Source organism: Marmota monax, unplaced genomic scaffold, assembly GCF_021218885.2.
Source record: "Marmota monax isolate L192 unplaced genomic scaffold, Marmota_monax_Labrador192_F-V1.1 WCK01_AAM20220418_F8-fsc00158, whole genome shotgun sequence".
NCBI lineage: Eukaryota > Metazoa > Chordata > Mammalia > Rodentia > Sciuridae > Marmota > Marmota monax.
In genome coordinates this window covers 2,409,583-2,424,591 of record NW_026694092.1, presented here as the reverse complement: position 1 = coordinate 2,424,591, position 15,009 = coordinate 2,409,583, and the positions used below count along the sequence as shown (strand labels likewise).

At 38.3% G+C, this 15,009-nt stretch overlaps 1 protein-coding gene across 1 annotated transcript in view; it reads left to right on the top strand.

The window, feature by feature from the left end:
• Positions 1-15,009, top strand: part of Rpgr (retinitis pigmentosa GTPase regulator) — a 66,566-nt gene that overhangs the window by 9,719 nt on the left and 41,838 nt on the right. Inside the window, exons 7-8 of the mRNA XM_046465045.2 lie at positions 1,992-2,150; positions 14,116-14,271. Of these exons, the coding sequence (XP_046321001.1) occupies positions 1,992-2,150; positions 14,116-14,271 (315 nt within the window). The remainder of the gene's footprint in view (positions 1-1,991; positions 2,151-14,115; positions 14,272-15,009) is intronic.

Here is a 15,009-nt window from a genome sequence, read left to right as displayed (position 1 = left end):
AGAGTTTAATTTTTAATAAAAATGCAGAACATATCACCGAGATAGTCACATTTAAGGCTTCCTACAAATTTTTAATTTACTTGTGTATTTGAATGCTTATGTTCACATTCTAAATTCAAGTTCATGGTTTTAAATTATATAAAATATTTAATTTAAAATATTTGAAATAAAATATGTGGATTTTTCAGGTGTTATCACTGATTTCTATGTCTTTCATCTGATGTGTTAATAGTTGGGGTCTGAGCATTGCAACCAATGGACCATATAGTAAAGAGGGAATTATGTGCAACACAATAGAGAATATAAGTAAAGAGCTGGGGCTGTGGGGACTCAGGGCAGGGATGTGTGGAACAGGCTTCAGAGACTGGAGAAGAGACACATGGCAGGGTGGTTAAGGTCAGAATCTTGGAGAAGGCAGATATCAGAGCCAGGTAGGTAGTTTGAGGAATCCAGATTTTATAAAAATTAGTAGACTGAAATAAAGTAAAAATGAGTAAGATGAAATTACTATTTCTTTATCATGATGTTATTTTATTTTTATATATAAACAAGAAAAAGAATTTGAAGTTAAATTGAATGTTTTATACAGATAAAAGCACTTACCTTCACCTTTAAAGAGGGTCTTAGTGGTAGCTACAGGAAATGTATTTTCTAACCCTTTGTAGGTGTAAATGGTTTAAAAAGTTGACACTGTAAGAAATGATTCAGCAGTTTACCATGTACAAGTCATCTTAAAGTATGTTTCTTACAATGCCAGGTTGATTAAAGCAAGTGCTTATCTTTCAGGAGTTTACAGTCTACTCACTCCAAAATGTATAAGGTTTTGCCATCTACAACGTGTTTCAAGTACAAATTACATTTCTCTTAATCTCATGATAACTCTGTGAGAGAGGCAGTGATGTCTCTTGATTACATATGCAGAAGCAGGTTTAGAACATGCTTTATTCAAGGTGGTGCTGCAGCTGAGTTGCAGAACCATAATTTGGACCTTGATCTTTGGACTCTATGGGCCTAAAGGACTTTTGTTGGCACCCAGTTTTTCTAAACCCACATGAGGAGGAGGAGAATGTAGTAGCAACTCATAACAACTGGGCACTGACTGTGTGTTCTAAAGAGTATTCCTGAATGCATTAATTAATTTATTCCTATTAAATAACAACCCTATATCATAGGTACTTTTATTCCCATTTTACAGGCACAGTGATTGCTCAGTATGACTCAATGAGTAAGTGGCAGTATTACAGAAATTTATAAAATTCCTTTCAAGAAACTCACAGTCATAATATAGTGTTATAAGTGGAATAATACAAAAGCATATCATTAGTGTTAGTACATACAAGGCAGTCATAAGTGTTAGGAGCTCCTAGGGTAAGAGAGTCTGGAGAAAGTGCCATCTAACTGTAAAGTCTGCTATCTTAAGAATCACTCGACATTTGTACTTAACAAATAAAGTGAGTTTTCTAAAATGAGTTTCATAGAAAGCATATATTCAACAAGTATTCATTAAATTCTTGTGCTTGACACAGCTGGGTTTCTGGGATACCATGATGATAAAAACAAAAATCTGTGTAGTTATGGGAGCTTAATATCTAATCATCTGCTTTATTAAAAGCAAACAGAGGGCTGGGGGTATGGCTCAGTGGTAGAGCACTTACCTGGCATTTGGGAGGCCCAAGGTTCTATCCTAAGCACTGGGAAAAAAATTGAGCAGAAGATGATATCTTTTGCAAAAGAGCTAAAACTGTTTTCTGGTGGTTTATTAGTAGTGATAGTCATGAATTCATGAAGATTATTGAAGTAAAATAATCAAGGGAAAAAGAAAATCTAGTTTCTTTCTTTACCATATAGTAAGAATATCTCAATAAAGGTCAAATTTAGTAAGTTTTCATTGTCTAAATTTTTTATGGAGCTTGAGAACATATGCTAACAAGACCAGTGTTTTATTCATATTTATGCCATCATTGATCACTCTACTTTTCCTTCTTCAATAGTGGATGGCGAGCTGTACACATTTGGAGAACCTGAGAATGGAAAGTTAGGTCTTCCCAGTCAGATGCTAATCAATCACAGAATACCCCAGCTGGTGGCTAAAATTCCTGAGAAGGTGATCCAAGTAGCTTGTGGTGGAGGGCATACTGTAGTTCTCACAGGTATGTGTGGAATCCCTGTTTCTTGGGGTGGCTCATGACATTTTTTTGATGATTTTTTTTTTTTACTGTGGTAAGAATACTTAATATAAGAGTAACTTCTATGCAAAATTTTAAGTGTATAATAGGCATATCATACAGCAGATCTCTAAAATATTCCTTGGAGAAGGAAGATGGCGGCGAGGGGAGTGCATTGCCCCCGTGTGCTGCTTCACTGTGTGGGAGTATGACAAGTCAGGACGGCTAAAGGATATCTTGTTAGGAATTTCCAGCAATAGTGGGGTGCTCCGGAACCTGGAGGAAGGATTTCCATCGCACGAGGATCGGCTAGGGGGACTCAAACGCGAGAGGTTTGTCGCACGGAGGGTAACACTGCTTATTCAGCAAATCGCCCCGCGGCTAGAGTCTGCAGAGCGCGCTGGGATAGAGACGCAGGGTTACAGCGCTGCAGTTTCTGCCAGCTGCGCAAGCACCGTACTCAGGGCTGAATTCTGGGTTTGAGACAGGGGAAGGAAGCGGTCCATCTCGGTTCTCCACACCGGTCAGACCACAGAGGAGGCCAGAAGCCACCATGTTGGTAAACTGACGTCACCTTCCCTGTTTTTGACTGACCGCAGCTCATTCAGCCATAGATCAGGTAATTTCAGGCTGCAATTCGCCTGCGGCTTGCAGACAGATTGCTAGGGTTCAGCGCCTGGGTGCTTCTTAGAACCTGATCTTATCGGAGCGAACACCGAGCGCGGGGCGGCCGAGTTCCGGCTCCTGGAACCGTCCCGGAACCGCCCTGGCCCAGGGCTGCGGAGCCTGCGGAAGCTGCTTCTTGGACCCTGCGCCTATCAGAGCATACACCAAGCACTAAGCAGCCGAATTCCGGCTCCCGGAACTGAGCCCGCGGGGACTGCTTCTTGGAGCTTACACTTATAGGAGCTTACACAGAGCACGGAGCGGCCGAGTTCCGGCTCCCGGAACTTCCCTGGCCCGGGGCTAGGAGCCGCGGAAACTGCTTCTCGGTCCGGGTCCTGCTGAGGGCCGGTCAGGACTCACCCGTTGCTTTGGTTGCCTGGCAAGGGGAACGAAATGCTGCCATTCGCATAGGATACCAACATGGCAGAGATCTGATGTCAGCAGAAAGCGGCGGAGGAGAGAACTTCATCAATACCAGTGGTGACATAAGCAGTTGGTCTCCTGGTAGGGGGGGTGAGGCACAGTCACCCGAGTCTCCTCAATTTGTCGTCGAGCCAGAGGGGAGGAGCCGGGCCAACGCCAGCGCCCGGAGCAGGCCCAGCGGCTCACCAGCGTGGTGACCGCGTGACCCCAATTGGAGAGGGGGCGGAGCGGAGCCGCCACCCGCACCCGGGAGGTGGGCAGACCCGCGACCCAGTGGTACATGGGCGTGGTAGGAGGGGCAGGGCAGAGCCGCCGTTCGCGCTGGCAAGGTAAACAGACCTGTGACAGCCTGGTGGGTCAGGCCCAGTGGCCTGCCAGTGTGGTACACACGTCACCCCAACTGGAGTAGGGGCAGAGCAGATCCTTCTGCCACGCCCGGATCAGGCCCTGCCGGTGTGGTGGTCACGTGACCCCAATTGGAGTGGGGGCGGAGGGGAACCGCCACCCGTGCCCGCAGGGTGAGCAGACCAGTGATCAACCTGCAGATCAGGCCCAGGGGTCCGCAGGTGTGGTAGGAGGGGCAGGGCAGATCCGCCGCCCGCGCCTCCAAGGTAGGCAGACCTACAACAGACCGGCGGATCAGGCCCAGGAGCCTGCCGGCGTGGTACAAACACCACCCTAATTGGAGTAGTGGCAGAGCAGAGTCGCCGCCCGTGCCAGGAACAGGCCCAGCGTCCTGCAGGCGGGGTAGTCACGACACCCCAATTGGAGTAGGGGCAGAGCAGAGACTCCACCCGTGCCCGAAAGGCGGGCAGATCTGCGACTGACCAGCGGGACAGGCCCAGTGGCCTGCCGGTACGACAGACACGTCACACCATTTGGAGTAGGGGCAGAGTAGAGCCGCCTCCCGCGCCTGCAGGGTAGGCAAACCTGCAACCGACTGGCGGATCAGGCCCGGTGGCCTGCCGGCGTGGTACACTCGTCACCCCAATCGGAGTAGGGGCAGAACAGAGCCGCCGCCAGCTCCCAGAACAGGCCCAGTGACCTGCCGGCGTGGTAGCCACGACACCCCAATTGGAATAAGGAGAGAGCAGAGCCGCCGCCCGCACCTGCAGGAAAGATACGCAAGCAGTATGAAAAGACAAGGAAAGAAAGGACCACAAGCAATGCAGGTCAACGCAACTTTAGAAGAGGTAACAGCTGCAGCAGATGGAATGTCAGATAAAGAATTCAGGATATACATGCTTCAGATGATCTGAAGTATCAAGGAAAACATTAAACAGCAAAATCAGACAATGAAAGATCACTTCGACAACGAATTACGCAAACAAATCCAGGAAGCAAAGGATCAACTATACAGGGAGATAGAGGTTATAAAAAACAAACAAACAGAAATCCTAGAAATGCAGGAAGCAATAAACCAACTTAAAAACTCAATGGAGAATACTACCAGCAGAGTAGAACACTTAGAAGATAGAACATCAGACAATGAAGACAAAGTATTTCAACTGGAAAAGAACATAGACAGCTCAGCAAGACTGTTAAGAAACCATGAGCAGAACACCCAAGAAATATGGGATAACATTAAGAGACCAAACTTAAGAGTCATTGGGATACAGGAAGGTACAGAGCTCCAAACCAAAGGAATGAGCAGTCTATTCAATGAAATAATACAAGAAAACTTCCCAGACTTGAAGAATGAGACAGAATCCCAAATCCTAGAAGCCTACAGGACGCCGAATGTGCAAAATCATAAGAGATCCACACCTAGACACATTATAATGAAGATGCCCAACATACAGAATAAGGAGAGAATTTTAAAAGCTACAAGAGAAAGGAAGCAGATTACATTTAGGGGTAAGCCAATCAGGATAACAGCTGATCTTTCAACACAGACTCTGAAAGCTAGAAGATCCTGGAATAACATATTTCAAACACTGAAAGAAAATGGGTTCCAACCAAGAATTGTGTATCCAGCGAAATTAAGCTTCAGGATGGAGGATGAATTTAAAACCTTCCACGATAAACAAAAGTTTAAAGAATTCGCAGCTAGAAAACCATCTCTTCAAAACATCCTCGCCAAAGCATTACAGGAAGAGGAAATGGAAAATAACAATGAAAACCAACAGGGGGAGGTAGGACAGTAAAGGGGGGGGGGAAATAATCAAAGAGGAAAACAAACCATGTTTAGTAACAGAAATAAACAAATATGGCTGGAAGAACAACCCATATCTCAATAATAACCCTAAATGTTAATGGCTTACACTCACCAATTAAGAGACACAGGCTAGTAGAATGGATCACAAAACAAGACCCAACAATATGCTGCCTACAGGAGACACATTTGATAGGAAAAGACATACATAGGCTGAAGGTGAAAGGTTGGGAAAAATCATATCACTCATATGGACTTCGGAAACAAGCAGGAGTGTCCATACTCATATCAAATAAAATAGATTTCAAGCCAAAGTTAATCAAAAGAGATAAAGAGGGACACTACATACTGCTTAAGGGAACCATACACCAACAAGACATAACAATCATAAATATTTATGCCCCAAACAATGGTGCAGCTATGTTCGTCAAACAAACTCTTCTCAAGTTCAAGAGTCTAATAGACCACCATACCATAATCATGGGAGACTTCAACACACCTCTCTCGCCACTGGACAGATCTTCCAAACAAAAGTTGAATAAGGAAACTATAGAACTCAATAACACTATTAATAACCTAGACCTAATTGACATATATAGAGTATACCACCCAACATCAAGCAGTTACACTTTTTTCTCAGCAGCACATGGATCCTTCTCTAAAATAGATCATATATTATGTCACAGGGCAACTCTTAGACAATATAAAGGAGTAGAGATAATACCATGCATCTTATCTGATCATAATGGAATGAAACTGAAAATCAACGATAAAAGAAGGAAGGAAAAAGCATACATCACTTGGAGAATGAACAATAGGTTACTGAATGATCAATGGGTTATAGAAGACATCAAGGAGGAAATTAAAAAATTCTTAGAGATTAATGAAAACACAGACACAACATATCGGAATCTATGGGACACATTGAAAGCAGTTCTAAGAGGAAAATTCATTGCTTGGAGTTCATTCCTTAAAAAAAGAAAAAACCAACAAATAAATGATCTCATACTTCACCTCAAAATCCTTGAAAAAGAAGAGCAAAACAACAGCAAAAGAAGTAGAAGGCAAGAAATAATTAAAATCAGAGCTGAAATTAATGAAATTGAAACAAAAGAAACAATTGAAAATATTGACAAAACTAAAAGTTGGTTCTTTGAAAAAATAAACAAAATCGACAGACCCTTAGCCATGCTAGCGAAGAGAAGAAGAGAGAGAACTCAAATTACTAGCATACGGGATGAAAAAGGCAATATCACAACAGACACTTCAGAAATACAGAAGATAATCAAAAACTATTTTGAATCCTTATACTCCAACAAATTAGAAGATAGTGAAGGCATAGATAAATTTCTTAAGTCATATGATCTGCCCAGATTGAGTCAGGAGGATATAGAAAACCTAAACAGACCAATATCAATTGAGGAAATAGAAGAAACCATAAAAAGACTACCAACTAAGAAAAGCCCAGGTCCGGATGGGTATACAGCAGAATTTTACAAAACCTTTAAAGAAGAACTAATACCAATACTTTTCAAGCTACTTCAGGAAATAGAAAAGGAGGGAGAACTTCCAAATTCATTCTATGAGGCCAACATCACCCTGATACCTAAACCAGACAAAGACACTTCAAAGAAAGAAAACTACAGACCAATATCTCTAATGAACCTAGATGCAAAAATCCTCAATAAAATTCTGGCGAATCGGATACAAAAACATATCAAAAAAATTGTACACCATGATCAAGTAGGATTCATCCCTGGGATGCAAGGCTGGTTCAATATACGGAAATCAATAAATGTTATTCACCACATCAATAGACTTAAAAATAAGAACCATATGATCATCTCGATAGATGCGGAAAAAGCATTCGACAAAGTACAGCATCCCTTTATGTTCAAAACTCTAGAAAAACTAGGGATAACAGGAACATACCTCAATATTGTAAAAGCAATCTATGCTAAGCCTCAGGCTAGCATTATTCTGAATGGAGAAAAACTGAAGGCATTCCCTCTAAAATCTGGAACAAGACAGGGATGCCCTCTCTCTCCACTTCTGTTCAACATAGTTCTCGAAACATTGGCCAGAGCAATTAGACAGACGAAAGAAATTAAAGGCATAAAAATAGGAAAAGAAGAACTTAAATTATCACTATTTGCAGATGATATGATTCTATACCTAGCAGACCCAAAAGGCTCTACAAAGAAACTATTAGAGCTAATAAATGAATTCAGCAAAGTGGCAGGTTATAAAATCAACACGCATAAATCAAAGGCATTCCTGTATATCAGTGACAAATCCTCTGAAATGGAAATGAGGACAACCACTCCATTCAAAATATCTTCAAAAAAAATAAAATACTTGGGAATCAACCTAACAAAAGAGGTGAAAGACTTATACAATGAAAACTACAGAACCCTAAAGAGAGAAATAGAAGAAGATCTTAGAAGATGGAAAAATATACCCTGTTCATGGATAGGCAGAACTAACATCATCAAAATGGCGATATTACCCAAAGTTCTCTATAGGTTTAATGCAATGCCAATCAAAATCCCAACGGCATTTCTTGTAGAAATAGAGAAAGCAATCATGAAATTCATATGGAAAAATAAAAGACCCAGAATAGCAAAAACAATGCTAAGCAGGAAGTGTGAATCAGGCGGTATAGCGATACCAGACTTCAAACTATACTACAGAGCAATAGTAACAAAAACAGCATGGTACTGGTACCAAAACAGGCGGGTGGACCAATGGTACAGAATAGAGGACACAGAAACCAATCCACAAAACTACAACTTTCTTATATTTGATAAAGGGGCTAAAAACATGCAATGGAGGAAGGATAGCATCTTCAACAAATGGTGCTGGGAAAACTGGAAATCCATATGCAACAAAATGAAACTGAATCCCTTTCTCTCGCCATGCACAAAAGTGAATTCAAAATGGATCAAGGAGCTTGATATCAAATCAGAGACGCGCCGTCTGATAGAAGAAAAAGTTGGCTACGATCTACAGTCGGTGGGGTCGGGCTCCAAATTCCTCAATAGGACACCCATAGCACAAAAGTTAATAACTAGAATCAACAAATGGGACTTAATCAAACTAAAAAGTTTTTTCTCAGCAAAAGAAACAATAAGAGAGGTAAATAGGGAGCCTACACCCTGGGAACAAATCTTTACTCCTCACACTTCAGATAGAGCCCTAATATCCAGAGTATACAAAGAACTCAAAAAATTAGACAATAAGAGAACAAACAACCCAATCAACAAATGGGCCAAGGACCTGAACAGACACTTCTCAGAGGAGGACATACAGTCAATCAACAAGTACATGAAAAAATGCTCAACATCTCTAGCTGTCAGAGAAATGCAAATCAAAACCACCCTAAGATACCATCTCACTCCAGTAAGATTGGCAGCCATTAAGAAGTCAAACAACAACAAGTGCTGGCGAGGATGTGGGGAAAAGGGTACACTTGTACATTGCTGGTGGGACTGCAAATTGGTGCAGCCAATTTGGAAAGCAGTATGGAGATTTCTTGGAAAGCTGGGAATGGAGCCACCATTTGACCCAGCTATTCCCCTTGTTGGTCTATTCCCTAAAGACCTAAAAAGAGCATGCTACAGGGACACTGCTACATCGATGTTCATAGCAGCACAATTCACAATAGCAAGACTGTGGAACCAACCTAGATGCCCTTCAATAGACGAATGGATAAAAAAAAATGTGGCATCTATACACATGGAGTATTACTCTGCATTAAAAAATGACAAAATCATAGAATTTACAGGGAAATGGATGGCATTAGAGCAGATTATGCTAAGTGAAGCTAGCCAATCCCTAAAAAATAAATGCCAAATGTCTTCTTTGATATAAGGAGAGTAACTAAGAACAGAGTAGGGATGAAGAGCAGGAGAAGAAGATTAACATTTAACAGGGATGAGAGGTGGGAGGGAAAGGGAGAGTGAAGGGAAATTGCATGGTAATGGAAGGAGACCCTCAGGGTTATACAGTGGAGGAGGTAGAGAGAGAGGAGGGGAGGGGAGGGGAGAGATGGGGAGGGGGGAGAGTGGAGGATGGGAAAGGCAGCGGAGCACAACAGACACTAGTATGGCAATTTGTAAATCAATGGATGTGTAACCGATGTGATTCTGCAAGCTGTGTATGGGGTGAAGGTGGGAGTTCATAACCCACTTGAATCAAAGTGTGGAATATCATATGTCAAGAAATTTGTAATGTTTTGAACAACCCACAATAAAAAATTAAAAATTAAAAAAAAATAAAATAAAATAAAATAAAATATTCCTTGTATAACTGAAATTTTGTGACCTTTGTACAGCATCTCCCCTTTCTTCCACCCCCAGCTCCTATCAACCACTATTTGATTATTAGCTTTTATGAGCTTGGTTCTTTTAGATTCTTTATGGAAGTAGCCTTCCATCTAAGATCCCCACCTTTTAACTCTATAGTTAATATACATTGCTGGCCTATGGAAGAATTTTTAAGTAGAAAGAAATGAATCTTGTCGAATTGTTTCTGCTAACATAATTGATATCTTCATGGCCTTAAATACCTTTAATGTCAGAAAATAATGTTGTTTTAGCTCATTTTCAAGGACATACTGTTTTCTTCATATATATGTTTATTTACTTATCTATCTAAAGTTGATATTATTTTTCCTAAAATGCTTTCTTTTGGAGAAGCTCCCTGTTCATGCTATTTTCAACACGTCATTGATAATTCTTTGTGATAGTCACAATATATAACTTAGGGATTTCTTTGTGATTTTACATTGTTATAGTAATTCATTAAAAAGTGGTAAGTTTTTAAATTATAGTTAATAAAAATTAGAACCTTAATAGTAATGTCACTTTTGGCTTCTGAATTTCATATTTGGTGTGTGACATGTCATTTCTTAGGATTCTAGTGAATATATTGAAATATATTCACATTTGAAAATATGCCTGCTAAATTGATGTTCTCAAATTTATTCAGTATTAGATTTATTTTAGATGAGTAATATAGGAGTAATGTAGTTAAATAGTGAATTATTATCATGAGTTTTAAGAAATTAACAGTTTGTAGTCACTACTTAATCTTTAGTAACCTAAAGCTAGAAGTATTCTAGACAAATTCTGAATAACCAATTCTTAGATGATATTTTTAATGCTGCAAAATGGAGGAGCAGTATTTTATCTTTAGATTTTCCTTTGTTGTATTTCTTTTCTTTGACTTCCTATTCTAGTCCCAGTCATGTTTATTAAACTTTAGTTACCCAGAATTACAACTTCTAGATGGAATCTTTTCTAAGTTAGAAATAATTTTTTCAAAACCTCTACTCTAAATTTGGAAATAATTCTAAGGTTTAAGATTATTTTGAATTCCTGCTTACAAAATGAGCTTTCATGTAATTTAAAAAGATGTATTCTAAATTAAATCTTTATAAATTGTTTGAAAATCTAATCTATAGTTAAAAAGACAACTTAGTTTTTATGCATTATGTGTTTTCTCTAGTTTTTACAAACATAGAAAATTTACTGGGTGATTCAAGATTATTTGGAATGACACAGATATTGATTATATAATTATAATAAACCATTCAACTATATATTGTAAAATATATAATGTGAACAAGAAAGTAATCAATGATACTTTAAATTTTTCTTTAAAATTATGAATACACTTAAAGTGTGATTTTTTTTTCTTGTGCTGTTATACATTTAGCTTTTTGTGAATTTGATTTTGAGTTTACAAATCATGTTTCCAGAAATTGATTTTTCTCTCCAGATTTTTGCACTTTGGGATCTCACAGATCAGTGAAGGTTTTTTTTTTTTTTTTTTTTTTAAATATGAGATATATTTATTGACAGATCTGGAGCAATTACTGTCTACTGCAAAGGTTTCTACTACAGATGCAGGAAAAAAATCCTGTCTTTCTGATTGTGGTAGACTGAACAGGGGAATAGAAGAGAAAAACTTGTAATACAGGGGAAAATATGAAGATAAAATTTGTATAAATTATAAGTAACCTTGGAAACAGTGAAAAACTTGTTTTCTTTTTAAGTAGAATTTAAACTTTAAGTTAGAAAAATAATGAGAAATAACAGATGGTTGTCAAATTCTGACTTGCATTTGCTTAAATATGAGCATTGAAAAAAGTGACTGTTTTCACTATCATGTCATAAAATAAGGAACATTTTCAAAACAAAAGCTCCTAATTTTGTAATAAAATATATCTAGTTAGATTGTACAAATTTATCTATATGGAAAATTCACTATTTTGCCTATTTTCCACATTGCTCCATGAATCTATGAAATGAAGAGCTTTGTTGTTATTAGCCACCACTGGTGAGGAACCTGTGTACTGGAATTAGATAGAAATATTTAATATTTAGTCCTAGATAATGAAGAAATGGACCTGAAGAGTATGTTGATCATCATTTTCACTAAGTACTAAATTGGATAATTAAGAAAATTATGGAATACTTTCTGAGAACTTACGGTAAAATAAGTAATCATCTATTCTTATATCATTCCTTTCACTTAAGTAGTGATTAGATGATTCTACGGAGGCCCTCCCCAACTTTGTTTTTTTGTGTCTATAACTCTGATCTTACAATCAGTTTGGATATCACTCATTAAACCATTTTAAAGATAAGCAGATCATTGCTGATCAATTTATCTAAAAGGTACTATAGGCATGTGACCACAGTAGGTTAGAAAATACAACTACGGCTTGTAGTGATGGCATGATTATAGTTTCTCCTCAGAAGCAGGAACAGTGGACTGCTGTGGAGAAAGGGCCAGACTGGAACTTGGGACACACTGAGACAGAGTGATAGATGTAATCTTTTACATTACCCATAGCAGTTACCAAAAGATGAGAAAGGCCAATTATAAGAGGGGTCCACAATGAAGTCTGTGGGTCCTGAGGCAAATGATAATTTAGCTTCTCTAGATTATGTTTGGACAAACCTGAGTTCTGTACAGGGTAATAAATTGCACTGTTAAATATCACAAAGGTGATATGGCCAAAAATTATATTAGTTTTTTATATGTACTATTTTTAGTTGAAACAGTTTTAGATATTTAAAAACCAGAAACTGCTGTCATCACTAATCATCCAAGCACCTGAAAGTGAACCTAACAGGATAAAATGAAACTTTTAAAATATGATTAAGCTGCCTACCTAAATGGCCTCATTTCACAGGCTAATATCAGACAGCCCAAGGAAAGTTGAGTAATTGTTGATAAGCTAACAGTAAATAATTGTTTTAATTTACCCAACATTCTACTATTAAGCTGAACATTTAGAACTGGAAATATACCACATGGTTATTAATTAACTAAAAGATTTTTTTATATTAAAACAAGAATGTGTTTTGCCATTGCCTCAGTATGGCTTCATATCCTTGACACAGCATATTTTCTATAAGGAGTAATATCTATGTTTTACTGATAAAGCAAACATTCTTATTAGGCAGAAAATGATGTAAAATGATGTGGTATTAGACAGTTTTGAATTCATCAGTAACCCCTGCAATTGCCAGAATTAGATGGGTTGATTAAATGATGACTTTTTCAAAGATAAATTGTTCTTTAAAACTAAATGTCTTCAAATCTACCTGAAATAAATAAAGATTATAACATCAGAGAATCTAAGAAACTTATCTACTTGCCACAGCTGGTAATAACCACGATTTGAGTTTGGGCCCTAATGCAGATTTCTTGTTCTTTCTACACATGATTGAACCAAGGACACTGTACTTCCTAACACATTGACCAGGGAAATTGTGTCTAAAAGAACCCATTTGTCACCATGCATGTATCCTGCTTTTGTACTTGTGCATTTCTAGAAAATAATGAGCTAATGGAGTTATTGGAGCTCCTTTGTATTCACCCCAAAAGTATCAGTATAGAGGAAAGCTTCTCCTGTCCTTTCTTCAGCATTGCATTTCCTAATAAAGGAGCTTTACTTGTGACAGAATATAGCATATCCATCATAAATCTTAATTTCTCTGCAAATTATTTTCAGAAATTATGTTTCATAAAATAGATTTATTAAACTTCTTTTAAAAGTTAGAAGCTTATTTTTGTAGGAGACACTATTCACATTTTTATTTGTGGCAGTGAAAGAAATTGCCTTTATGAAAATTTATGATTTTTGAATTGACATGGTAATTATAGGGACATGTTGGTTAGTTCCTTGAGTTATGTATCTTCTATTGTATCAGTTTCTTACTTATAGAAGTTACTTTTGTGGTTATGGATATGAAAGATAAAACTGAACACCTGCCATAATTTTTTTACAGTGTGTACCTTTTCTTTATTATTTCTTCGTTTTTGGTTTTTGTTTGGATCCAGGAATGCTCTACCACTGAGCTACATCCCCAGCCCTTTTTATTTTGAGACACGGTCTTGCTAAATTGCCAAGGCTGGCCTCCAACTTGTGATTCTCTTACCTCAGCCTCCCAAGTAGGCAGGATTGCAGGTATGCACTGCCACACGCAACTAATTGTGTGCCTTTGATTTTTGTCTTTATCACTGAAAAAATGATACTAAAGTATTAGTATTCTTAAATTAGTATTTCTTTCAGAGAAAAGTTACCTTTGTTATATAAAAGGAAGAATGTCACAATCTTTTTAGATATGATGGTGACAGTGTCTGCTTCCATGTAATCCTTTTCTTGTATTGTGCCTTTCCTTTCAGAGAAAACTGTGTATACCTTTGGGCTAGGGCAGTTTGGTCAGCTGGGCCTTGGCACATTTCTTTTTGAAACTTCAGAACCCAAAGTCATTGCAAATATGAAGGACCAGAGAGTAAGTTATATTGCCTGTGGAGAAAATCACACAGCTTTGATAACAGGTATGGATTAGATTTTTATGTTTTATATTTCTAGAACTGGGTGTGTTTTATTATAAACTAAATAATATAGGGAATGAATGTATCTAACTTAAGTAAAAGAATTAATAATTGAGAAAATTGGAATTCTTTTATTAATATCCCAAAGTATAAAGTTGTAAAGTCCTTTTGATTATTTTAATTCATTTTATAATAAATGTAGGGTCTGGGGTTTTAGTTAGGTGATAGAATGCATGCTTAGCATGTATGAGACTCTGGACTCAATCCCCAACATGAAAAAAAAGTAAAAGATCTGAAGATTTAGAACCTCAAAATAGACCAGCTGATGTCAGAAGACCACAATATACTGTACTTTGGCGGAAAGTTAGAATCCTACTGAAATTGAAGGCTTTTAACGCTGTGCAAGCCACAGGGAAGAAAGAAAGAAGTTTTTCAGAAGAACATTCTCATGTTCATTGTGACAGAGCTATATTCAGGCTGAGTAAATTCTTTATGCTGCTTTTGCCACCAGGAGGCGTTTTCAGGAATAACTCCTCTTTCCACAGTGGTAGAGAGAAAGGTACCTCAAAAACCCCCAAGTGAATACATCTCTCAATTTTGTGGCTTCTCTTTATCCAGGGAGATGTTCCTTTGGGCCTGCTTCTTAACTTCAGAAATTAGGTTCTGCTAATAGTGTAGAACTCAAGAAAATGCTTCCCCAAAATAATTCAGTCACTTACTTATAGGTAATTGATAGACTCC